The sequence below is a fragment of the Pan paniscus genome, chromosome 11, assembly GCF_029289425.2.
Source record: "Pan paniscus chromosome 11, NHGRI_mPanPan1-v2.0_pri, whole genome shotgun sequence".
NCBI lineage: Eukaryota > Metazoa > Chordata > Mammalia > Primates > Hominidae > Pan > Pan paniscus.
In genome coordinates this window covers 71544821-71572111 of record NC_073260.2, presented here as the reverse complement: position 1 = coordinate 71572111, position 27291 = coordinate 71544821, and the positions used below count along the sequence as shown (strand labels likewise).

Here is a 27291-nt window from a genome sequence, read left to right as displayed (position 1 = left end):
CGTCTCTCTTCACACCTAGCACCCCTTAGCATAACAGCACCTCTGATATGTTAGATTGCAACCTAGGTGTAGGCTTCATCTCCTTTTAATCTTTTCCTGTCTCACAGGGAGTAAGTATTCTAGTGACCTTGTGAAGGGAAGTCTACAGTCTTGGCTTACTATTTATATGGTGGATTTATCAAAAGATATTCACTTAATTTTTTTTTTTTTATGCCCAGGCTGGAGTGCAGTAGTGCCATCTCAGCTCGCTGCAGCCTCCGCCTCCCGGGTTCAAGCGATTCTCCTGTCTCAGCCTCCCTTTCCCTGTAGCTGGAACTACAGGCATGTACCACCACACGGCTAATTTTATATTTCTAGTAGAGATGGGGTTTCATCATGTTAGCCAGGCTGCTCTCGAACTCCTGACCTCAGGTGATCTGCCTGCCTCGGCCTCCCAAAATGCTGGGATTAGAGGCATGAGCCACTGCGCCTGGCCAAAAAGATACTCACTTTAGTGAATGAGGGTCCTGTCAACTCTCTTTACTGACTATTAAATAGGGATACCACCCACCTGCTCCAGATACGTTCCAACCCACCTTCCCTCAAAACAAACACTACTTGGACTGGGATAACCAACCATTTTGGTTTGCCTGGGACTGAGAGGTTGACTGTGACATAGAACTTTCACTGCTAAAACTGGGAAAGTCCCAGGCAAAACAGAGGAGCTGATCACCCTAACTTGGACCCTCATTAAGAATGGAACAGTTCTTGATTAAGATACGCTGACATTGTGCCTTGATAGAGCTGCTCTGTTCCTTTTTACCACACGATGAGTAAGGCCTCAAGGTCCAGGCCTTTGAGGTACACCATGTGGAGGTTCTCTCACTTTTCCACTGACAATTTCCAAATTAGCAAAATGGTGATAATAGTTGTGACTACATCCTAATTATCTTATGAGAATTGAGTTTATATTAATATATATAATGGTGACAACAAAGACTGTCATATAATCAGTGCTTAGCAAATGTTACCTATCTTATTTTATTTATCTATTTATTTATTTTTGAGACAAAGTCTCGCTCTGTTACCCAGGCTGGAGTGCAGTGATGCGATCTCGGCTCACTGCAACCTCCACCTCCTGGGTTCAAGTGATTCTCGTGCCTCAGCCTCCTGAGTAGCAGGGACTACAGGTGCCCTCCACTACGCCCAGCTAATTTTTTTGTATTTTTAGTAGAGACGGGGTTTCACCATGTTGGCCAGGCTGGTGTTGAACTCCTCACCTCAAGTGATCCACCCACCTCAGCCTCCCAAAGTGCTGGGATTATAGGCATGAGCCACCATGCCTGGCCACCTATTGTTATTAAAATAACTAGCTATGGATAGGGGAGAAATGATGCAGGATTTCTCTCCTCTGCTGCTGATTCTTTTCTAGTGAATCTTAAATGTCCTCTATGTATTGTATTTTCAAAGGTTAAGAAAGAGAAAGAGGGAAAAAGAAAGGAGAGGGAGAATAAGGGAAAGAGAGAAAGAAAGGAAGGACAGAGAGAGAAAGAAAGACAGAGAAAGAAGAAAGAAAGGGAGAGAGAGAGAAAGAAAGAAGGAAGGAAAGAAGGAAGGAAGGAAGGGGAAAGGAAGGGAGAGAAAGAGAAAGAGAAAAAGAAAGAAGAAAGAAAGGAAAGAAAGAATGAAAGAAAGAAAAAGGAAGGAAGGAAGGAAAAAGGGGAGAGAGAGAGAGAAGGAAGGAAGAAGAGAGAGGAAGGGAGAGAAAGAAAATACTAAAAACTTACAGTCAGTTAAGTTAGTAAGATTTATTTTCCATCTTAAAAATTATTTCTACCCACAAGGACTAAAATTTGAGCACAAGCAAAGCCCATGTAAAAAATGTATATTTTTGAGTCTGGGCATGGTGGTTCATGCCTATAATTCCAGCACTTTGGGAAGCCAAGGCGGGCAGATCACCTGAGGTCATGAGTTCAAGACCAGCCTGGCCAACATGGCAAAACCCCATTTCTATTAAAAACACAAAAATTAGCTGGTGAGGCAGGAGAATCACTTGAACCAGGAGGCAGAGGTTGCAGTGAGCCAAGATGGTGCCACTGTACTCCAGCCTCAGCAACAGAGCAAGACCCCATCTCAAAAAAAACAAAAAACAAAAAAGTGCTGGGATTACAGATGTGAGCCACCAGCACCATGCCCCAATGGTATCTTTAAAATGAAAATAATTAATATTAATGCATTCTGCATTTTGAAAACAAGTAACTGCTCTTATCAACATTGTTTATCATAGCTAAGAAATGCAAACAACCTGAATATCCATCAGTAGGATAGTGATTAAAATAATTACATTCCACCCATACTCTGCAATTTGTTAAAATGAATAAGGTAAATAATTTACATGGAAAGATCCCCAAGGCGCATGTTGCAAAACAACACATATAGCAAAACCTTATGTATTTAAACAAATCACAAGGATGACTCTCCGTCTCAAAAAAAAAAATTATTTGTTGCTTAAAATTTTTACAAAGAGTTTGTTCATAAATTATTAATACTTTGTAATTTAAAAAAAAAACACACACACAAAAACAGCTGGAGGAAAGAATTCTACTCAATTCTTCTGTCGTTATTTTGTTCCTCTTCCTTCTCCCTCACACCTAACATCCTTCTTAAAAAAAGGAGGAAAAACAATTTGCTGCAAGTGCCAAAGTATCCGGATTGCTGTAGATGAGGTATAGGGCAAATAATTCACTAACTGATAACAAGGATTGACCACAGTAAAGTGTCCACAAAATTATACCCAAGTACAAACTGAAAGAAACAGCCACACTGGGCCAGGCGTGGTGGCTCATGCCTGTAATCCCAGCACTTTGGGAGGTTGAGGCGGGCAGATCACGAGGTCAGGAGATGGAGACCAGCCTGGCCAACATGGTGAAACCCTCGCCTCTACTAAAAATACAAAAATTAGCTGGGTGTGGTGGCACGTGCCTGTAATCCCAGCTTCTCGGGAGGCTGAAGCATGAGAATTGCTTGAACCCGGGAGGCAGAGGTTGCAGTGAGCCGAAGTCGTGTCACTGCACTCCAGCCTGGTGACAGAGCGAGACTCCATCTCAAAAAAAAAAAAAAAAGAAAGAAAAGAAATAGCCACACTGTTGAGCATGATCTCCCAGTAAGTCTTTTTATAATAAAATTTGTTAGCTGTTTCTTGGCAATGGTTTTTTTTGTTTTTTTTGTTTTTTTGTTTTTTAAGACAGAGTCTTACTTTGTCTCCTAGGCTGGAATGCAGTGTCACGATCTTGGCTCACTGCAACCTCCCCGTCCCCGGTTCAAGAGATTCTTGTGCCTCAGCCTCCTGAGTAGCTGGGATTTCAGGCACCTGCCACCATGCCAGGCTAATTTTTGTATTTTTAGTAGAGATGGGGTTTCACCATGTTGGCCAGGCTGGTCTCAAACTCCTGACTTCAGGTGATCTGCCCACCTCGGCCTCCCAAAGTGCTGGGATTACAGGTGACAGCATGACTGGCCCCAATGGTATCTTAATAGTGGTGGAATATATTTAAATGGAACACTAAAGTTCCATTTTTTTTTTTTTTTTTTTTGAGAGGGAGTCTCGCTCTGTCACCCAGGCTGGAGTGCAGTGGCTTGATCTCTGCTCACTGCAAGCTCCGCCTCCCGAGTTCATGCCATTCTCCTGCCTCATCCTCCCGAGTAGCTGGGACTGCAGGCACCCGCCAGCACGCCCGGCTAATTTTTTGTATTTTTAGTAGAGACGGGGGGGGGGGGTCACCATGTTAGCCAGGCTGGTCTCGATCTCCTGACCTCATGATCCGCCTGCCTCGGCCTCCCAAAGTGCTGGGATTACAGGCATGAGCCACCGCGCCCAGCCTGATTAAATCTTATCTCAGGATTCTGGGGAAGTTGGAATAGATTGCCCTGTGAGCAAATCCTTTCACAGTATTAGCGGTACCAGCACAGAATCTGAATGCTGGAGATGTTTTGTTGTTGTTGTTGTGTTTAGATGGAGTTTCGCTCTTGTTGCCCAGGCTGGAGTGCAATGGCATGATCTCGGCTCACCTCCCGGGTTCAAGCAATTCTTCTGCCTTAGCCTCTCGAGTAGCTGGGATTACAGGCATGTGCCACCACGCCTGGCTGGCTAATTTTGTATTTTTAGTAGAGACAGGGTTTCTCCATGTTGGTCAGGCTGGTCTTGAACTTCCTACCTCAGGCGATCTGCCCGCCTCGGTCTCCCAAAGCTTTGGGATTACAGGCGTGAGCCACCACACCCGGTCTGGAGATGTTGTTTAGAAGACTTCTATGCTGGGTGGGGTACTGGAGAGGACCCTCTAGTCTTCACTGCAAGTCGAAAATTCTGCAACTGTCAATGGTTTAGGAAAGGCACTTGCTATATTGGAAAGAATTCGACTTTGGAAGTCAGACTGACCTGGGTTTGACTTCATTCTCAGATAGCAACTATACGATTTTAAACATGTTACTTATCTCTTTGTGCCTCAGCTCTGCCTCTGCAAAAGAGGATGATCATCACTACTTCAAAGAATTATTGTAAGAATTAGAGATAAGGCATATAAAAGCACAAAGCAAGCACAAAATAAATACTAAACATTATTTGCTCGTAACACATATAGTTCCTTTAATCTTTACATAGTCATGTTGCTGTATTGGTTTTTATTTTCAAAATTGATTTACTGGATGGGGACGGTGGCTCACGCCTGTAATCTCAGCACTTTAGGAGACCACGGTGGGCAGATCACAAGGTCAAGAGATTGAGGATCGATTGAACCTGGGAAGCAGAGGTTGCAGTGAGCTAAGATCAAGCCACTGCACTCCAGCCTGGCGACAGAGCGAGACTCCATCTCAAAAAAAAAAAATTAATTTACTGTAAAATTTTGTCTTTTTAACATCTTTAAATATTCTATCTTAACTATAAGGTCAAGTGACTATGAACGAATGAAATTTTTTTAAAAACATTAAATTAACCATAAATTTACCTATTTAAATAAGCACTCAAAGAAATCACAGTCTTTTTTTTTTTTTTTTGAGATGGAGTCTCGCCCTGTCGCCTAGGCTGGAACGCAATGGTGCAATCTCAGCTCACTGCAACCTCCACCTCCCAGATTCAAGCGATTCTTCTGCCTCAGCCTCCCGAGTAGCTGGGATTACAGGCGCATGCCACCATGCTCGGCTAATTTTTTGTATCATTAGTAGACACATGGTTTCACCATGTTGGCTAGGCTGGTCTTGAACTCCTCACCTCGTGATCCGCCTGCCTCAGCCTCCCAAAGTACTGGGATAACAGGCGTGAGCCACTGTGCCTGGCCAGAAATCACAGTCTTATAATTGCCAGGGACTTTAGAAGTCATCCAGTTGCATCTAACTCCTATTGCAGGAATCCTTTATTTATTTATGTATGTAATTATTTATTTTTTTGAGGAGTTTTGCTCTTGTTGCCCAGGCTGGAGTGCAATGGTGCAATCTCGGCTCACCGCAACCTCTGCCTCCCGGGTTCAAGTGATTCTCCTGCCTCAGTCTCCCGAGTAGCTGGGATTACAGGCATGAGCCACCATGCCCAGCTAATTTTGTATTTTTAGTAGAGATGGGGTTTGAGACCAGCCTGACCAACATGGAGGAATCCTTTATTTCATTCTTTCATCCTGAAGGCTGCTCAATCTCTTAGCTTCTAAACCTCTTAGCCAGAAAAGGATGGAGAAAGAGAAGTCTTTCTGAAAGGAAGGAACTGGACTAGAAGAGAAGCTGCAAGTGCACCTGGGGTGTCAGTGCCTCCTTCTATCAGACCCACTGCACAGGGTGGTCTTCAGGTCTCCACAGGAAGCAACAAAGAAATCTTCTCTGCTTCTCTGATCTTGGGGAAAGCTGGAGGAGACTGATATGGACCATCCTTCTATATCCAATAAAAAGTACAAGAGAGCATTGGATTTCAGGGAATTTGTTTCCCCAAAAAGATCAGTTTTCTTCAAAGACGATAATGACGGATACTGAAGTTATTCTGAAGTTCCTCTGTGCCATTATCAAGTACCTCAATAGTCTACAGCTGCAATCTATCCCATAACCTAAGACTAATATTCTCGAATCTGAAATCTTCTGTGATGCCCATTGAACTCTACTCTTTAGTTCGCTGGACTCCCTCAATTGCCTTCGTGAAGGCTTCAAAGACATCACCTTCTGCTATATAATTAGGAAGTTCAAGGAAGCATTCTCTCCAGCATCAAAAGCTTCAGGAAATCCCAACAATTTAGGCTTAGCCTTAGACACAGTTCAGCGATAGTATTACTAAGACCTAACAGGCCAGGCGTGATGGCTCACACCTGTAATCCCAGCACTTTGTGAGGCCGAGGCAGGTGGATCATTAAGTCAGGAGTTCAAGATCAGCCTGGCCAACATAGTGAAACCCTGTCTCTACTAAAAATACAAAAATTAGCTGGGTGTGGTGGTGCACACCTGTAATCCCAGCTACTCGGGAGGCTGAGGCAGGAGACTCGCTTGAAGCCAGGAGGCAGAGGTTGTGGTGAGCCGAGATCTCACCACTGCATTCCAACCTGGGTGACAAAGTGAGACTCTGTCTGGAAAAAAAAAAAAAAAAATCTCGCCATTGCATTCCAGCCTGGGTGACAAAGTGAGACTCTGTCTAGAAAAAAAAACAAAAAAAAAACACAAAAACCTAACAATCTCTTATTCTTTTTCAATTTTATATTATCCAAGCACTTAACAGACCTAATTGTTTTTTAATTTTTGGGGTGACAATCAAAGCTTGTCTGAATTTGAGGGATCCCACTTACTTCTTTATTTTTAATAATAGACTTTATTTTTAAGAGCCATTTTAGGTTCACAGCAAAATTGAGAGAAAGGTACAGAGATTTCCCATATACACCTGCCTCCACACATGCATGGCCTTCCCGATTATCAACATCCCATAGAGTGGTATGTTTGTTACAACTGATGAACCTACATTGACCCATTATTATCATTCGAAGTCCTTAGTTTAAAGTAGGGTTCACTCTTGGTGTTGTAGGTTCTGTGGGTTTGGATAAATTGATCATGACATGTAGCCACCATTATAGTATCACACAGAGTAGTTTCTCTATTATAAAAATCCTCTGTGTTCTGCATATTCCTCCCTCTTTCCCCTCTATCCCCTGGCAACCACTTGATCTTTCTACTGTTCCCATAGTTTTGCCTTTTTCAGGATGTCATATAGTTGAAATTAATAGTACGTACTTTTTAGACTGGCTTCTTCTTTGTTTTTTTGAGACAGAGTCTCACTCTGTTGCCAGGCTGGAGTGCGGTGGTGTGATCTCGGCTCACTGCAACCTCTGTCTCCCCGGTTCAAGCGATTCTACTCCCTCAACCTCCCAAGTAGCTGGGACTACAGGCGTGCGCCAACCACGTCCAGCTAATTTCTGTATTTTTAGTAGAGATGACGTTTCACCATGTTGCCCAGGACAGTCTCAATCTCTTGACCTCGTGATCTGCCCACCTCGGCCTCCCAAAGTGCTGGGATTACAGGCGTGAGCCACCGTGCCCGGACCTCAGACTGGCTTCTTTCACTTAGTAATATCCATTCAAGTTTTCCATGTCTTTTCATGGCTTAATAACACGTTTATTTTAGCACTGAATAATATTCTATTATCTGGATGTACCACAGTTTATTTCTCCATTCACCTACTGAAGGGTATCTTGGTTGCTTTCAAGTTTTGGCAATTACGAATAAAGCTGCTATGAATATCTGTGTGCAGGTTTTTTTGTGGACATGTCTTCAGCTCCTTTGAGTAAATACCAAGGAGTGTGACTGCTGGATCATATGGTAAGAGTATGTTTAACTTCATAAAAAATCATCAAACTGCCTTCCGAAGTGACTGTACCATTTTGTAGTCCCAACAACGAATAAGAGTCTCTGTTGCTTTGCATCCTCACCAGCATTTGGTGTTGTTTGTTTTCTGGATTTTGGCCATTCTAATAGGTACATAGTGGTATCTCATTGTTGCTTTAATTTGCATTTCCCTGATGACATATAATGTGAAGCATCTTTTTTTTTTTTTTTTTTGAGACGGAGTCTCGCTCTGTCACCCAGGCTGGAGTGCAGTGGCACGATCTCGGCTCACTGCAAGCTCCACCTCCTGGGTTCATGCCATTCTCCTGCCTCAGCCTCCGAAGTAGCTGGGACTACAGGCGCCCGCCACCATGCCCGGCTAATTTTGTGTTTTTTAGTGGAGACGGGGTTTCACTGTGTCAGCCAGGATGGTCTCGATCTTCTGACCTCGTGATCTTCCCGCCTCGGCCTCCCAAAGTGCTGGGATTACAGGCGTGAGCCACCATGCCCGGCCTATGTGAAGCATCTTTTTATATGCTTATTTGTCATCTGTATATCTTCTTTGGTGAAGCTAATGTTTTTATTTATTTGTCCTGCTTCAGTTTATCACTTTTAACTTTTCAACAAAAAGAATTTTCCCTTACATATTTATATGCTTCACATTTAGAGTTGGTCATGATGTTGTAAGTTATAATACAAAAACAACTTAAATCAGTCATATACCAGTATCTGAAATACTGGCTCTGAAATTCCCAGGTTCAAACTTTATCTTGTTCATTCTAGAGCCATTGATCCACATGGAATAAATATAAATTCATATCTATTTCTAGATATTTATTCACTACTCCCACTTATTCACTACCTAACAATAGTAGTGGTTAGCTATAAATTTCTCTTCCAATGACAGAGCATAACTTCAGTATGCAAAGACAAACAAAAAAAAAAAGAAGAGTTTTCTGGATTAAGTTGAAAAATGTTTGTAAGTAAAATTTTAAAAATGGATATATCTTTGTCAGCTGGGTGTGGTGGCTCATGCCTGTAATCCCAGCACTTTGGGAGACTCAGGCACGTGGACAACTTGAGGCCAGAGAGTTTGAGACTAGCCTGGCCAACACAGTGAAACCTGTCTTTATTAAAAATACAAAAGTTAGCCAAGCATGGTGGTACATGCCTATAATCCCAGCTACTGGGGAGGCTGAGGCGTGAGAATCTCTTGAGTCCAGAACGAGGAGGCTGGTTGCAGTGAGCCGAGATCATGCCACTGCACTCCAGCCTGAGTGACAGAGTGAGACTCTGTCTCAAAATAAATAAATACAAATAGCTATATCTTTGTAAGTGAAAAATTCATAAATAAACAATTTATAAGCCAAGGAATGAGTACAGATACTCATTCCTTTGAGTACTTCATTTGAATCTATGAAGGTGGGTAAAGTCGCTCTGAGAGAGTATGAGCAGTGAAAAAACAAAGAGTGCCCGGGACCTAGACCTAAAAAATGCCAACATTTAGGAGATGGACAGATAAGCTGGAGCTAGCAAAAGAGACAGAAGTTGCCTGTTAGAGACTGCTGGGTGAGGTGAGTGATACACAAGACAAGAATGGTATGGCCGGGTGCGGTGGCTCATGCCTGTAATCCCAGCACTTTGGGAGGCCAAGGCGGGCAGATCATGAGGTCAGGAGATCGAGACCATCCTGGCTAACATGGTGAAATCCCATCTCGACTAAAAATACAAAAAAATTAGCTGGGCATGGTGGCATGTGCCTGTAGTCCTAGCTACTTGGGAAGCTGAGGCAGGAGAATCTCTTGAACCCAGGAGGCAGAGGTTGCAGTGAGCTAAGATCATGGCACTGCACTCCAGCCTGGGCAACAGAGTAAGACTCTGTCTCAGAAAAAAAAAAAAAAAGAATGGTTAACTTTCCAGGCTTCGCGCCATGGTTCACACCTGTAATCCATCTGCCAAAGCAGGCAGATTGCTTGAGCTCAGGAGTTTGAGACCAGCCTGGGCAACATGGTGAAACCCATCTCTACCAAAAATACAAATAATTAACTGGGCACGTGTCTGTGGTCCCAGCTACTCCGGAGGATAAGGTGGGAGGACTGCTTGAGCTGGGAGGCAGAAGTTGCAGTGAGCCGAGATCGTGCCACTGTACTCCAGCTTGGGTGACAAAGTGAGACTCCCTCTCAGAAAAAAAAAAAAGTTAACATTCTAATGGTAAATATAATTATGAAATAAATTTAAAGGGGGAAGTGATCCTGAAGAGGCAACAAACACTGTGCCAAAGAACAGAAGGTTGTACTCTCACTAGATATATGACAATGGACAGGATATATAACTTTGCCCTGAGCCTCAGTCAGTCAACTCCTCCAGCAAAAGGAGAGATAAGAGTTATCTCAATAGGCTGTTGTGAGAATTATCAAATTAATACATTTGAATATACATTGTAGGTGGAAAAACATTACACAAACTTAAGATACCTGCCTTGGCTCTCTGCCTAGAACTTAGATTGCTCCAGGACAGAGGCCCACCCTACCCACTTTTCTCATGCTAGTCTTCTATCTGAATCCTGACCTCCCTAATTGTTTCTAGCTTTTTTTCTGCTGACTAATAGGGCCTTAGGAACAATTGCCTCCTGCCTAAGCTTTATAACAGCACAGTTGCTGGGCTCTAACTGAATCACTGACACCATTCCTGTCTTCCTGGCCAACCCCACCACCCGTGAACCCAGGTTATGATATGCTCCAAAGTATTGTTTCTTTTTCTTTTCTTTTCTTTTTCTTTTTTTTCTTTTCTTTTCTTCTTTTTTTGAGAGGGAGTCTTGCTCTGTCACCCAGACTGGAGTGCAGTGGCACAATCTCAGCTCATTGCAACCTCCGCCTCCTGGGTTCAAACGATTCTCATGCCTCAGCCTCCGGAGTAGCTGGGATTACAGCCACACACCACCATGCCCAGCTAATTTTTTTTCTTTTTTTTTTTCTGAGAGGGAGTCTCACTCTGTCGCCCAGGCTGGAGTGCAGTGGCACGATCTCGGCTCACTGCAACATCCATCTCCCAGGTGATTCTCCTGCCTCAGCCTCCCAAGTAGCTGGGATTACAGGCACCCGCCACCATGCCTGGCTAATTTTTGTATTTTTAGTAGAGACGGGGTTTCACCATGTTGGCCAGGCTGGTCTTGAACTCCTAACCTCAGGTGATCCACCCACCTCAGCCTCCCAAAATGGGGTGATTACAGGTGTGAGCCACCACGCCCAGCCTTAATTTTTGTATTTTTAGTACAGATGAGGTTTCACCATGTTGGCCAGGCTGGTCTTGAACTCCTGACCTCAGGTTATCACCTGCCTCAGGTGATCCGCCATGTTGGCCAGGTTGGTCTCGAACTCCTGATCTCAGATGATCCTCCTGCCTCCCAAAGTGCGGGGATTACAGGCGTGAATCACCTCACCCAGCCCCAAAGTATTGTTTCTGAGACAATCCCAGAGCTAACTACTGAGATTAACAACCCACACTTAGCTTGTTCGATAAAAAAAATTTCTTAAGAGTTGAGACCAAAATATTTTGTTTCTTAAATGGTGTTTACAACAAAATATATATACATAGTAAATCATCAGTTTCCTTCAACCTAAGTTCTTGATTTACATAAACGATTAGGCAGGCCCAGCTCGATGGCTCACGCCTTTAATCCCAGAACTTTGGGAGGCCGAGGTGGGCGGATCACCTGAAGTCAGGAATTCAAGACCAGACTGCCAGTTTTTGTTCTCTACTAAAAACACAAAAACTAGCTGGGGGTGGTGGCGGGAGCCTATTATCCCAGCTACTAGGGAGGCTGAGGCAGGAGAATCGCTTGAACCTGCGAGGTGGAGGTTCCAGCCTGGGCGACGAGAGAGAAACTCCATCTCAAAAAAAATAATAAGAAAATTAAAAACAATAAAAGCTTTTAGTTTTTCAAATAGTCTCAAAAATTGTTTAATGCTACGTTGATAGTATCTAGATTGTGTCAGAAAGTCTTCTCTAATCTGGTAAGATATCTATGTCTTTTATTTGAAGATTCTTTGATCAAGTTATTTTCAGAGAAAATAATTAAGAATTTTAATTTACCAAAAGGTCTATATAATAATGAAATTGCAATTTGCTTTATCAATTTCTTATTTATTTATTTTTAATTTTTTTTGAGACAGAGTCTTGCCTGTTGCCTAGGCTGGAATGCAGTGGCATAATCTCAGCTCACTGCAACCTCCACCTCCCAGGTTCAAGCGATTCTCCTGCCTCAGCCTCCAGAGTAGCTGGGACTACAGGCACCCGCCAACAAGCCCGGCTAATTTTTTATATTTTTAGTACAGACAGGGTTTCACCGTGTTAGCCAGGATGGTCTCGATCTCCTAACCTCCTGATCCGCCCATCTTGGCCTCCCAAACTGCTGGGATTACAGGCATGAGCCACGGCGCCCAGCCTTAATTTTTAAATTAGTGGATTTGCTCTAAATACAATACTGTAATCCTTTTAGCCAATTATTTTGAAAATACTTCTATAAAACAGTCCTTTACCTTGATCTTTGAAACCTGGGAAGGGGCTAGGAACGAAATGGAGGAAGGGCACTATGTGAAAGTCCAGTGACACATCAAAGTTTTGTGCTTTTTGTGTGTGGGGTTTTTTGTTTGTTTGTTTGCTTGCTTTTTGTTTTTGAGAAGTAGTTTCGCTCTTGTTACCCAGGCTGGAGAGCAATGGCGTGATCTCGGCTGACCGCCACCTCCACCTCCCGGGTTCAAGCAATTCTCCTGCCTCAGCCTCCGGAGTAGCCGGGATTACAGGCACCCGCCACCACACCCGACTAATTTTGTATTTTTAGTAGAGACAGGGTTTCACCATGTTGGTCAGGCTGGTCTCAAACTCCTGACCTCAGGTGATCATCCCGCCTCAGCCTCCCAAAGTGCTGGGATTACAGGCATGAGCCACCACACCCGGCCACTCTGAAGTTTTTAAGACCCTAGAAAAGGCTTTGTGCTTCACCATGTTCTACTCAAGCACAGACAGAAAATGAATAGTTACTTATGACCAAGTATTATAATAATGTCATAGCAGCAATTCTTGTCTCCATAATAGGAAGTTATATGTCAAGATAAAATAACTTCAGGTCTTTTACATTTTACAGTGGACTAATAACTTATATTGCTGTTTTTAAGGGATGTCAGTTTTCACTTTCTAAGAAATTTAATTACATTTGCTCTTCTCCCATCATCAATCCCCTTTCCAGGCCTAGTTTACAAAGAAAAGTGTAAGAGAAACTGCAATGACTTTACTTGAGTTCTTAAGCAGACTACCAGGTTACCTACTTTAAGGAAATAAGCCTGGCTCCTTTGGCCATGGGGATGGTTGGAAGTCAGACCTGGGTGAGTTTTCAAGATCCATTATGATTGGTTATATGCTCCCGTAGCATTCTGTGCTTTTCTTTCAAAATATTTACCAGTTCATAATTATATATTATATGATAATATCTTTCTCCCCAAATGACAGTAAGATCCATGAGAACAGGGTAACATCTTTTTTTTTACATGAATGTATATCCCAGCACCAAGTTAAGTAAGTGCCTGGAAAGTAGCAAATGTGCAAAACTTTTTTATTTTTTGAGACAGAGTCTCACTCTGTTATCCCAGGCTGGAGCGCAGTGGCACAATCTCGGCTCACTGCAACCTCCACCTCCCCAGCTCAAGTGATTCTCCTGCCTCAGTCTCCCGAGTAGCTGGGACTACAGGCACCTGCCACTCGCCTAGCTAATTTTTGTATTTTTAGTAGAGACAGGGTTTGGCCATGTTGACCAGGCTGGTCTCCAATTCCTGACCTCAGGTAATCCATCTGCCTCCACCTCCCAAAGTGCTGAGATTATAGGCGTGAGCCACCACACCTAACCAATATCACATTTTGAGCACTTTGACCAACTTTGCTCATTATCTGTTTTTTTTGTTTGTTTGTTTGTTTTGTTTTTGAGACGGAATCTCATTTTGTCACCAGGCTAGAGCGCAGTGGCATAATCTCTGCTCACTGCAACCTCTGTCTCCTGGGTTCAAGTGATTCTCCTCCCTCAGTCTCCCGAGTAGCTGGGACTACAGGCACGCACCAACATGCCCAGCTAATTTTTGTATATTTTTTAGTAGAGACAGGGTTTCACCATGTTGGTCAGGACGGTTTCAATCTCTTGACCTCATGATCCACCCCCCATGGCCTCCCAAAGTGCTGGGATTACAGGCGTGAGCCACCACAACTGGCTACTCATTATCTTTTTTACAGAGGTTGGTTTCAGGCCAAAGTTGACCTTTCCTAATGACTATAGAGCAAAGCCCTTTGGCATGTTATATTAGAAGCATTCTCTTATATATTCTGTGTTTAACAATTCAGTTTGTCTTTGGAGTGCAAGTGAAAATTTAAAATATAAGAAAACAAAAATAAAACAAAAACCTTCTTAGAAGTATATCCCTTAATCTGTTACACCAGTAATATGAGACTTTTTTTTTTTAACTTTTCCCTTTCACATGGTGTGAGCCATCTGAAAAAAAGAGGGGTCACCTGATGCCATGGTAGGGTTAAGTCAATAGTTTTCAAACTTGTGTATGCATCAGAATCACCTGGAGGACTTATTAAGCCACAGACGGCTGTGCTAACCCCCAGTTTGTGACTCCACAGGTTTGGTGCTGGGGCCTGAGAATCTGTATTTCTAATAAGTTCCCAGGTAGTCTGGAGACCACACTTTGAGAACCACTAGAAAATAGCTGCTAAAAAGGAATCTTGGTATGTTTAGGTCCAATACATGCAACATTCTTGGTTGAAACAGTCTCAGAGAAAATTATAAATGGGTGATAGAGAAGATGAATTATCAGAAGGTGACATAATATTATGGAATACGCTATTCAATAATGAGCTTGCCTCATTACCCTTAGACTTTTTTCAAAGTATGCTTCTTCAGGAATTATCTTGTTTCACTCACTATAACTCCAATTCTAGAGAGAGAAAAAATTCAAGTTAAAATTCAAGTTATTTTTGTTCTCAATAATAATCACCTCCATTGCCTCCCTGCCCTTCAGTGCCCTGGGCAAGCCTCTTTAGTCATTGTTTCTTTATCTGTAGAAAGGGACATGATAATAGTACCTATCTCAGTGAATTGCTGTGAGGATAAAATGAGACCCTAAATGGAAAATAGTTGGCACTGAAAATGGCCTGTAAATGGTAGCTATTTTTTTTTTTTTTTTTTTTTACTAATTCATCTACTAATTTAAGGAAATAAATTGCAGTGGTCGTGGGACCAGTGACCCAAACTACTTAAATCTCTAATACATTAATTGATCACAGTAATAAACCCGAATTTGTTAAAAACAAAACAAAAGGTTGTTATGCTCCAAGTACTTTGCTAACTGTGGCGGAGAACTGTTTGATTTGGCAGTGTTGGCTCAAGCTATCAGTATAGCATTCCCCCAAATACAGATTATAAATAAGGACCACCTGAAGCGCAATATGGGCCTCCCCCCAACCCCCGCTCCCACCCCGAAACAACAAAAACCATATCCAGGGGAGATGCGTAGGAATCTTTAATCACCCCAGGTGATTTTTTTTCTGATTACCAACTTTGAGAAACACTGAAGGGACCTCTTCTCCATTCTATATGTGGCTAATATAAACCCTAAACATCATTTCTATGTATTCGTTAGACCGTTGTTTACTAGAAAATTTCAGAAGTCCTTTCCGACTTAGTAATTTTGTTATTTTGAGTTGAACTGAAATTCACTTGGAGCGGTCAGTTGAAAATATTTTTTGTTTGTGCTCTGAAAAGGTTCCCAGTGTTCGGGGTAAAGTCATCCTTTCACCCATGGGGGACCTGTGCCTCGTGCCTGAACTGCCCGCCTAGTACCTACCCCCTTGAACTTCCTCTCGCAAGCCTCCTCCTCCCGCTTCATCTGGGCCTCGGGTCTAGCTTGTTTTGTCCCTTCGCGGCTTTTGAGTAGAACATTTGGTGCTTTCCCAGTTCACGACGCTTTGCTGGAATCGTCAGTTTCCAGGGATTTCACAGGCTGGCCAAAACAGTTTGTTCAGAACAGCGCCGCCGGGGCATTGGCAGCCCTGGGCGGCCGCGCGTTTCCTCACTCCCCACAACCACCCGTGACCTTGGGCGAGCGAACGCACGCCGCCAGCTGCGTCAGGGCCACGCTCGGGCTGGACTTCGGAGCTCAAAATGGGTGTGGGGAGTGAGGAGGTTTCATAAACAGAAAAGACCTCGAAGCCATAAGGCAATTCTTTTCCTTTTCTGGGGGTGAATCCTTACGATTCTTGGGGGAGGGAATGTCTGCCCAGGGCTGGAGACAAAGCGTGAGAACTAGGATGGCGAAAAACGGGTTTGAATGAGAAAATCCGAAGGAGGGAGGCTGAGGGCGGACAATTGGGTTAAAAATAGAAACGCATCCTCCACAGGACTCGCTCTTCCCAGCTCCACCCTAGGGGCCGACTGCCAGGCCAGTGGCTGGGCTCCGCGAGAAGGCACAGCAACCCGTCTCGGCCCCGCCTCCCGGACCTACTGACAGGGCACCGGGGGCGTGGCCTCGGGCCCGCGACGTCACCGCGCTCCCCGCCGCCGCCGCCGTCGGGGTTTTCGCTGACGCACGGGTCCCGCCCCCTCCCCCTCTTTTCCCTCACAGCCCGGGCGCCGGGCGGCGAGCGCGTTAGTCGGTCGGGACGCGGAGCTGTGTGCATCTCCTACGCGGGCTCGCTCGCTCCCGGGAGCCGCGCAGCTTCCCCGGCGGTGGCAGGAGCGGCGAAGAGCGCCATCAGCGGGCCCTTACGGCCCCAGGCCTCGCGGCGCGCGGTCCGCTCGCCCTCCTCGTCCGCCCAACCTGCGGCCTGTGGAGGCGTGAGGCGACGACGGGCGAGCGCCTCGAGCAGCGTTAGCCGCTGCGGCCTCCGGTCCTCCCTCCACCTCCTCCTCGGCCCCCCCTCGCTTCCCTCCTCCCACTTCCCGAGCTCCGGCGTGTCCCGGCCACGCTCGGCGCTGCTGCAGGAACAAAGGAAGACCCCGCGGCGGCGGCGGCGCCACCTCCGCCTGCGGCTCCGACCCGCTCCCGGCCCGCGGCGGCGGCACCAGGGCGCCCGGCTCAGCCTTCCCGGAGGCCTCGGCCCGGCCTCATCGTGCCGGCTTCGCGCGCGAACCCGGCTTTCGCATTTGGGACCCCGCAGGGTGAGTGATACGGGGCTGGGGGTGGGAACCGGGCTCCTTGTTGCCGGGCCGGGGGCGGGAGTGAAGGGACCGGGGCGCCGCGGGCCAATGGCGAAGCCGGAGCAGGCCGCGGATGGCGGCGTCCGGGGGAGGGGAGCCCGCCCGCCAGCCCAGGAAGCACAAAGACGGAGGCGTCATCCTGTCGTCGTGGCCCGAGACCTGGCTCCCGGCGTCCCTGGCTCGCTCCACAGCACGGTCGGGAAACAATGCACGGCGTGCCGCCTCTGCGGGGCCGGCCTCTAGGCCGCTCGCCTCCGCGGCGGCGCCCGGCGTGGGCACCACGACCCAGAGAAACAAAGAGGCCGAGGCGGCGGCCGCGCCCCCTGCCCGTTGCAGCCCCCCCTAGCTCTCCCCTAAGAGGAGCCGTTCGGGGTCGGGGGTCGGGGATCCGCGTGGGGCCTGCAGGCGAAGGGCTGGCCGGGCCTGCTGAGCTGCTGTTCTGCATGACTCAGTGGTTTTCGGAGAGGGCCCTGTTGAGCTTTACTGAGTGAGGCCTTTGCTTGGAGGGGGATGGGGGATCAGTGGGACCCGAACTTGTTCCAAAATCCACTGGAACATGGGGCCGGGGGTTCTCGGCGTCGTCTTTTGGGCTTCTCGACGTCGCTGCGTTTTTACCCTGAGATCCGTTTTCATGGAGGAAATGGAGCACCTTCTCCTTTGTTTGGTGCATTTAGGCTGATGAATGTGAAATTTTTTGCTCGCTTTCCACGCACTCCGTGGAGTTGTGTTTTCGGGGAAGGGTCGGATTATCTTTATTGATTGAATGTCTCCTAAGGGATAGCATCTAAGGAGATACCAAGATAAAGGAACATATAGGTCGCACATCCCCGTTCTTAAACCTAGGATTTAGATACAGACTTCTAAAAACATAAACGAATGTATTTTATTCCTTATTTTTAGGATTTTTTTTAAAGAGTAGGCTTTCAGAACTCAATTGGTGAAAATATTGCAATTTTATCTTTGAAGTTTTTTTTAAAATGTTTCCCCACACCCCCCCTAAAAAATTAAGGATTCTTTGTAGTTGTCTCCTGTTTTCTATCTCGCGGGCCCTGAAAAGGAGCCTTTAAAAGTCAATTCTACTCCATTTGGCAAAGAGGGAACTGAAATGTGGAAAGTAAGGACTTGCCCAAGGTCACTGACTTAGTGGCAGACTAGAGACTTGAACTCAGGTCTCCATTCCCAGGTGAGTGGGAATTCATGCCATCTCATCACATCATGTGCACCTGGAAGAACTGTATTCCATAGGTGTAAAAGCTCTTTGTTCAGAATTGGAATTGGATAATTGTTCAGTTACACTCGGGTGTTTTTTTAAGCTGTAAGTTAGAGGAAGCCATAAACTTTATAAAATCTGCATTCTAGCTATATCTGATAGAGCTGACACGTGCATGCTCAAGTTGCTAATTACTTTAAAGGCAATAAATAGTAATGGTATTTTTTTCTAAAATACAAGGGGAATTCAGTACCTAATGGGAACACACATCCCCCACTTCATCCCCTAAATCCTCACTAAATGAGGATTCTTTTTTACGCTGTCTCCACTGTGCTTAGTTTTTTATCAACAACCTTGACCATTTTAGCTTTGAGTGACTATGCTTTCATCTTCTAGATTGAGATTGTTCTGTAGTTTTTCCTACATAAGGAAAAAACTAGCAGCCCTTTTTTTGTTTTCTTATGTTAGATATATGAACGCTGCATCCTTAGTTCTTGGGGTTGTGTAGGAGTTGGCAGGCTTTGAGATATAAATAGAAGCTGATTTCAGAGGCCCCTGTTGACTAGGCTTTATGTGAGAGCCTCCATCCAGCTCAGCTTGTCACATTGCAGCCTTGTGACAGGCTGAAGCGCCCTCCCATGTGATCTGAGCTTCTGAGAAATATTAAAGCAAGCTGTGCACATGTGATGGCATTTAAAAGCTGGCTTTCTAGGGGAAAAAAATCTAAAAGATGGGAACCCATGTAGAAGACTCATGTCCTGGTACCTCTTGTGTGTCTCGCAGTTGAAAGTTATTTATAATGAAATGAAGGTAGACATGTTCTCTGAAGCAAAGTTGGAATACTTTGTTATCTCTCTGTGTGTGAAATCTTTAGATGGAGTATCCTCCATTTTATCTAAAACAAAGATTTTAAGAATCAGATTAACTAAAATTACTTAGGTATGTTGATCGCTTGGCCTTAAACTTTAAAGCCAATGTCACATGAGACTGGGCCTCAGTGTAGAAAATGTAAGCTAGCATACTTAAACTGGTTTTAAGGAGTTACCCAAATTTCATGCATAGGGCAAACATTCACACATACTTTGTGCGTGGTGGGCATGCAAATACATACATCTTTATCATTTGAAAGCATTTTTTGCTCCTATTATGCTCATTTAAAAACCCAGCTGAAAGTGTTTATTAATAAACTTCCTAAGTGATGTTGAAATGTTTACACTACCCTGCTCCAAAATGAGTCAGCTAAATTCCAGTTAATATTTAAAGAGACAGTGTCAACTAAATTAATACTGTTGTTCAAAGTAAGTTGTGGATCTTGGTCACTCCACACAAGCTAGATTGTCTTAATATTTGTATGGTGCACTTTTACTTACAAAAGGGAAGATAAAATGTTTTGGGGAATAATTACCAGGGGTCTGGCCAGGTCAAAATTGGTTAGTCCCCTTCTCCCATCTTCTAATTTTGGTAGTTAATACTTGTTAAAACATCGTTTTTTAATAACTCACTAAAAAGTGTATTCTAGTATGTAGTTGGAAAAAATGACTGACCACAAGTTACAGCACACAAATTTTCCTTTAAGCAAATGCTCTCAAATATGCTTTTTGTACATATGCTTATACATGTTTAAGATGACATGAAAACCCTCCACAACTTTATTTTAAAATAATTTTTCTTGAATATGTATTTTCTCATCCAGAGGAAAACTTATTAATAATTTAGCACAGCGTTTTAACAAGACTTTTAGAAAAGCAAATCTTCCTTGCAAACAAATGCTTGCTATGTAAAGCTTTTTCTGGTAACCCAGCATTGGATATTAACCATTACTAAAGGTTATGTATATATATTGACTTTAATATATTGAATTTGAGCTTGGAACGGTTTTATTATTTTCTGGTATGAGGAAGACAAGCACTTGTTAAAATTAATAGTGCCTTTGGCTGAGAAATCTGGTTCATAATTTGTGTATTGCAGGTTCCTAGGCACTGGCTTTGACATACTCTGAAACTTCAAATGGAGAACGTAAAAGGAGTTTCGTAAACCAGCTGACCCTAAATTCTTAGAGATTTACTTGTTGGTGCCAGGGTAGCAGGAAGGGCTACCAGTTCTCTTTTCAGCCTTATGTGAAGATGTTTCAGCATTAAAAATTACAGATGCTCTGCCTCAGCAGATTTGTCAAATTACTGATGAAGCCCAGATATGTACAGGTGTTCTAAGAAAACTTTATTCATCCAGTTTAAAGAACCACCTATAAATATCAAGAGTCAGTGATAATTGTGATTAGCCAATTAAGTAAAAACATTTGAAATGGTCTGCCTGTAGTGCAGCAGAGTGAAAAGTTACTTAAAGATACCAGTTTCCCAAATTGATTAAAACATAACCCTGAGAGCTAACAGACCTTTTCATAAATTGAAACCAAGAATAGTGATAGGTAAAAATACCCTAATAATTGATAAAAATTTTTTTGGGGTTTTTTTTTGGTCCTAAAACAGTTTGCTTTTATAAAGGCAACAAAATATTGATAATTATCTCTGCCCACCCTTTTTAATGATTAACAGAATTTGGGCTTTTGTTAAAACTTGCGTAGAAATTACAACGGTATACCAATGATTATATTAGACTATATTTTGGTGATAACACTAATTTCTGAAATTTCGTTTCGTCTGTAGCAGAAAAATATGGCTCAGGAGACTAACCAGACCCCGGGGCCCATGCTGTGTAGCACAGGATGTGGCTTTTATGGAAATCCTAGGACAAATGGAATGTGTTCAGTTTGCTACAAAGAACATCTTCAGAGGCAGCAAAATAGTGGCAGAATGAGCCCAATGGGTAAGTTATTTCCAAGGAAAAACACATTTGAAGAACTGGTGGACAGAAATACAGAACCAAGAATTGGGGCTGAGAATGCTGAAAGCACATGGAGAGAACACCTGACAAGAGCTTGAAATTCAAGCAACAGCCCAAGTGCTTGACATGACTGATCAGGAATGAATGACTATCTACAAGCATCTTCTAGCTTTTCAGTTTTCTTTTTTGGGGTTATTTTGTTTCACACTTGTGTTCATTGGATTGACTTTTTAATATTTTTTGTTTGGATACTCAAGTGTAGGATTACAGCACAGTGAATGCTTATATCACTAACCTAATTAAATGCAAGTATTTATTACTACGTCTTGATACTAAGTGAGTTTTTGTAGTGTTCATTGGTTCCTTACAAATCCTTTTTTTAAATAGGGACAGCTAGTGGTTCCAACAGTCCTACCTCAGATTCTGCATCTGTACAGAGAGCAGACACTAGCTTAAACAACTGTGAAGGTGCTGCTGGCAGCACATCTGAAAAATCAAGGTAAGATTGAACGTTTCAGAGTTTTTATGATATTACAAAGAGGAAATCAAGATGTCTGTACTGGTCCAATAATAAGTTAATAGATGCCCTTGGCTTTGCAATCGAGGATTTCAGTGTCTTTTAATACACGACTCTTAAGTCATTGAGTAAAGATGTGTGTTACTTACACCTGACTCCCTAACCCCCTCAAGGATACTGTGTTGGAAATGCTGTGCTTTTTTATTTCTTTGTAATTGAGGTTTAGGGATTGTCGAGTGAGACTGTAGAATATTATTGGGCCAAACAAGGTGTTTTGGCAGAGCTGCCCTTTTGCCCTTAAACAAGTTACAGGCACAGCTAAAAATCCCTAGCTGGTTGTAGAATATGGTAACCTATACAAAATGCAGCCTCGAGTTCATGAGCCATTTATCAAACTTTTTTCTCAACCATTTATGCTGGGCATCCAATATTTTTTTTAAACTTTAGATTATCTAGCTCCATTTGCTCATTTTGGAAATATATAATTTAAAGTTGAACTGACAACTTATTCATTGTCTCAAGAAGTACCCTTAACACCTTTAAAAATTGTTTGCTTGAACTCAAATAGAAATGTGCCTGTGGCTGCCTTGCCTGTAACTCAGCAAATGACAGAAATGAGCATTTCAAGAGAGGACAAAATAACTACCCCGAAAACAGAGGTGTCAGAGCCAGGTATGTTTTTCATTTAATACTTGTTCAGTTCTGAACTTGATAGTGCAAGAAATGGCTGGTGGGGGGATTCTTTCCTTCCCATTGAAGGACCAAAGAGGAGGGAGAGCCATAAAATATAGGCCAAGCAAAGAACTACTATCTTTAAAAGTATCTTGAAGAGTATGAGTATCTTGAAGTGTAAAATAGTCATATTCTCAGTTTCTTCTCTGCTCATCCCCTGCACTACCCTTGTGCATAATGGGCAAAGTCTGTAATCTGGAGATTGGATGTGTTAAAAACTTGATGAAGTTAAATTTCAAGGGTATAAAGAATAATTTTATAACCAAAAGCAGTAACTTTAGTTTTGATATTGTCAATGTTGTAGAAAACTTTTAAGTAGAACAACATATTTGAAAACTAGAACTTATTTGAAGTACAATATTCCTATCATATATTTTGTGGGAGTTTGAAACTCAGTGTGGAAAGGCATTTTGGTTTTCATGAGATATGGTGACTTTGGAAACTTTGCTTATATAGCACAACCACAAGTGCCCTGATGGTGCAAGAAGACTGACTTGAATTACCTGTACTAGGCCCTAGAACAAAAAGATTTCTGTGCTTTATATAGTGCACGTAGCTTATTTGATCAATTTGTTCTTTTTTGGCAGAGTGCTGATTAAATGCAATATAAAACTTCTGTTGTGAAAAAATACTGTCAGTGGTTATACAGTCTGCTTTGGAGGCTGGCTTTTGATAACAGCGTCAAGTTTGTTTATTGTATTAATCTTACAAAGTTAAGGCCAAATTCTCAAGTTTGGCAGGTGAATCTATATTTGGCATTTTGAAATGAGCTCCATCCTTAAACTGACCACATTAGTTTGCCCGTGATGCCTTTGTTTGGGTTTTTGGTTTTGGTTTTGGTTTTTAAATACAAAATTACTCTGACCTTGGAAGAACAGTCTTGGGTTAGAGCTAGTCTGCATTTATTATTACTTAGTAGGCATTCCGTGATTCACTGCTATTTGCCTTTTCTGTGTCATTTTCTTATTCCCCCTTCTCTTGTCTCAGGAGCCGTAGTTCATTTTTCAGATGTGGCCAAAGAAATGGCTGACACCCTCCCTCTACCCCATACAACTATTCCCCTAGATTATTCTTTATCCTCATGACATCAGGATAAACATTAATGTTGTCACAGTAGCAGTAGGTGGAATATTGTTCGTTTAGTCTAATATTAGGCTATTTCTCCCAGTAGATTCATTGCTCATGCAATTGAATTATAAATTTGGGCAGAGTTTTAGAGAAAATTGCCATTAAATCAATCAGCTTGTTGTAGGAGCTTGTCTATATGCTAATAGCATTGGTGCTGGCATATTTGGGCAGTAATTTCAGCATTGCATACATAAATTTGCTATTGTTACATTTGGATTAATATTAAAACCTGAGTTTATAGTGTTTCAGGTATAGTTGAATTATATGTAAGTAGATGTAAATTTTGTTATTTTTGCGTTAAAGAACTAGTGGCAGTGTGGGCTTTAGTACAGTAATGTATTTTTTGTTCATTGTGAGAAATGTTATTGATGCCATGTGTACACTGAAACTTAAAGCCTTTTTAGGTGGAGAAACGGTGGGACTGTTTGTAGATGCTATCTCTGTCGATAGTGGATGCCCATTTTAGATAAGATTCTTGTTCTGCCTGTGGAATCCTTAATAGTTTAAAATCAATACTTCTCAAGTAGTTTCTAAAGACTGTTTGCCGATCTGTTTTTAAAACCAAGCTTTAAAAAAACCTTTCAAGTCTTCCTATGATGTTTAGTGCACCTGTGAAAATGGTAAAATGATTGTTTTGGAATTTTTGGATCTGACGTTGATTTAGGGATAAATGGTTTGGGTTTTATTTGTCAAAATTTGCTGTTTTTATATCTACAGGATTTTTTTTCCTATAAGCATAAAATCAAAGTTGGCTACTTTTATTTACTGCGATGTAATGAATTTGAACTGCCCTGATTGAAAAGTTTGCATTTAGGAAATTATAACGTGGAAAAACTGAGCATATGATTAACATCTCCCAGCTCTTTAAAACAGAATTAGGATTTTGTTTTTAGTACTGGCTGTTACCAGTGTTTTAAAGGAATTTCTTGAGTGAAGCGATCATTTTACAAAATTAGAGAAGCAAGTAGTATGGTGATTGGCAGGAATTTCTCAGATTTGAATCAAGTTCTGTTGTTAAAATGGAAGACTCTGTTTAAAGCTTGTATTTTCAAGGAATACTTAACAAACATTTTTATCAGGCATCTTCCTGTTTCTCTTAAATACTTCCTTTTTTGACTTAAAAATGTTAGCCAGTGAATGCTTGATAAATTTGTGTTTTTGTCCTTTTCAGTTGTCACTCAGCCCAGTCCATCAGTTTCTCAGCCCAGTACTTCTCAGAGTGAAGAAAAAGCTCCTGAATTGCCCAAACCAAAGAAAAACAGATGTTTCATGTGCAGAAAGAAAGTTGGTCTTACAGGTATTAAAAAACACAAGACAATGTATGTTTTACTTCTGCAGTTAACAGGGAGCTTTTGGTCACTCCCTAAGAGACTAGTTGGTCTTACACATAAAAAAAAAAAGACTGACTAGCTGTAGTCTAGGAAACGTGGGGGAGGTGGTATTGGGGTGGAAAGAAGTTGGGTTTTACTTCCATTTGTCTCCTAATCATATAAAACTATTAACTCAGGCCCTCTTATTTTATTAGATTGATAAAAAGTTTTTGTATACCTAGGGAAAATGTTACTGAACTAACAGCACCACCTACTTTGAGCTATGCAGGGAATGTTCTTGGTACTTTTTTTCTTGTCTTCTTCAAATCTCAGACCTTGATGGTTGTTTTCACTTGAGGAAGCATTACTTAAGATATGGTAGGACTGTGTTTTGAATCCAGGTTAGCCTAACTCCAGAGCCTGTGTAAATTTTATCCTACTTTGCATCTACAGGAGTCGATAGAGGGAGAGCATCTGGTAGAAATTAGCTGGCAGATATCCCATTTTGTTTTCTCCACGTGGTTTGGCTTACCAAACACTTCGCTATTGCCCTTGCAAGGAAAGACTGAACATAGTTATTTGAATTTCTCACCATGTCAAAGGAAGTTAAAAGTTCCTTTTCCAGGTTAACGTGATAGACTCTATAAGAGTTGACTGTGTCTTATCACCAGGAAGTGGAAGAAAAGAGTTCACTGTCTTTTATGTTACAAAGCAATGAAAATCTGGTTCCTTTTCTATAGTGACTAAGGCTTTTTTCTCTTTTAATTGCCTCAAGTTCTCAAATGACTCTACTTCTTCGTTTGTACAGGGTTTGACTGCCGATGTGGAAATTTGTTTTGTGGACTTCACCGTTACTCTGACAAGCACAACTGTCCGTATGATTACAAAGCAGAAGCTGCAGCAAAAATCAGAAAAGAGAATCCAGTTGTTGTGGCTGAAAAAATTCAGAGAATATAAATTACTTCTTGTGAAGAGACTGAAACTTTGTTTTTATTTTAATATATCGTAGGAAAACATTAAAGAGCAGATGCATGGCCATTTTTCTTTGATGTTCTCCAGAGTTTTACTTTACACTTGTCTGTCTTATAATTGATATTTTAGGATGTTTGGGTGTTTGTTACAGGCAGAATTGGATAGATACAGCCCTACAAATGTATATGCCCTCCCCTGAAAAAAATTGGATGAAAATCTGCACAGCAAAGTGAAACACACAGATAATAGGAACAAAATGTAGTTCCCATGTGCCAAACAAAATAAATGAAATCTCTGCATGTTTGCAGCATATCTGCCTTTTGGGAATGTAATCAAGGTATAATCTTTGGCTAGTGTTACGTGCCTGTATTTTTTTAAAATGGTACACCAGAAAAGGACTGGCAGTCTACTTCTACCATAGTTAAACTTCACCCTCTTTAATTTCACAACATATTCTTTGGAAGCAGGAAGAAATGCTCATAAAGAGGATCAGACCTTCTTTCCCGTGAAACCAGTATTTGGCGCCATATATAAGCCTGGTTAAATTGGTCATCTAAAGCTGTCAAATAAGACATTCTGTGAAAGGTAAACATCGAAACTGGTTATAAGTAAAACCATCAAGCCAACAACAGGGTCTTGAGATAACCTTTGAAGCTTATTGTACTGGCCTGCACCAGAAGATGTCTGCATTACTCATTGCTAAAAATGTGTAGCACAGAACTGCACTAGGATTAATTTGTTTACAAGAAGAAATTTAAACTCTACGTTTGGTTTTCACATACAGCAGCTCTATTGAATAACATGCATCTGAATTTTAAGTTGCAAAGGTATCTGAATAATTTTTCATGTGCATCTTTTGTCGAATGTTTTGGTTCAAGAAAGAATGTTTAAAGCTTTTTAAAAGACTTCAGTTCTTAATGTAACTGTACCCTTCTGCATGGAAAATCATAACCAACATGGCTGCAGTAGACTTCTTAGTGGTATCCAGCACCACTTGCAGAGGGCTGCTTTATCATATTGTACTTGGGTGTAGGACTCTAGTGTTCTTGGGTGTATTGCATGGGCTGCATTATCTACAGCATTGTACAATAACAACTAGAAAAGGCAGTATACTTCACTGATGCTTGTCTGGTAATAATCACTTCTGTGTTATAATGGAAGGTTTTTTGTGATGTATGAAACTTGTGTTTTTTATATATAAATGAGTATAGTTAGTGTTGTGGTAATGCCTGTTTTCATCTGTAAATAGTTAAGTATGTACACGAGGCACTACTTCTGATTTATTGCAGTGTTCAGTCCTAGTTTTTACTTTTATTCTTAAAGCATTCAGTTTTGCTTTCAATTTTATGTACCTTAGTTCTGAGTTAGACCTGCAGATGTGTACAGATAGTTCATATTTATGTATTGCACATAATCATGCTATTCAGCATTGATGCTATATTGTATTATGTAAATAATAAAAGCCATGTACAGAGGGAAACTTCACTTGTTCATTGGGTTTTTAAGCCATAGTTGGAGTCC

General features: G+C 42.2%; 1 protein-coding gene and 1 long non-coding RNA gene across 3 annotated transcripts; one reads left to right on the top strand and one right to left on the bottom strand.

Moving 5' to 3' along the window:
- Positions 1-5401: 5401 nt before the first annotated feature.
- Positions 5402-14800, bottom strand: LOC129393081 (uncharacterized). Its single transcript, XR_008619705.2, has 2 exons — positions 14734-14800; positions 5402-5890 (listed from the first exon to the last, which is right to left on the bottom strand). It is a non-coding gene; the product is annotated as an uncharacterized LOC129393081 (long non-coding RNA).
- ZFAND5 (zinc finger AN1-type containing 5) lies at positions 12150-27250 on the top strand. 2 transcript variants are annotated; one of them, XM_034967561.3, is made up of 6 exons: positions 12150-17021; positions 20934-21093; positions 21499-21610; positions 22197-22300; positions 24660-24785; positions 25607-27250. In XM_034967561.3, exons 2-6 carry the CDS (start codon positions 20943-20945, stop codon positions 25753-25755), a joined length of 642 nt encoding a protein of 213 aa, XP_034823452.1. In that variant the 5' UTR covers positions 12150-17021; positions 20934-20942; the 3' UTR covers positions 25756-27250. The 2 variants fall into 2 exon arrangements, with proteins under 2 accessions (XP_034823452.1, XP_008973995.2); XM_008975747.4 differs by lacking the exon at positions 12150-17021 and adding an exon at positions 17093-17255.
- The last annotated feature ends 41 nt before the right edge of the window (positions 27251-27291 follow it).

Excerpts from the sequence above, each read along its gene's own strand:
- ZFAND5 (XM_008975747.4), top strand. The coding sequence starts at position 17,109 with ATGGCGAAGCCGGAGCAGGCCGCGGATGGCGGCGTCCGGGGGAGGGGA. Across the intron at positions 17,256-20,933 it reads CTGGCTCGCTCCACAGCACG|CAGAAAAATATGGCTCAGGA; the intron begins GTCGGGAAACAA and ends TTTCGTCTGTAG. Across the intron at positions 22,301-24,659 it reads AACAGAGGTGTCAGAGCCAG|TTGTCACTCAGCCCAGTCCA; the intron begins GTATGTTTTTCA and ends TGTCCTTTTCAG.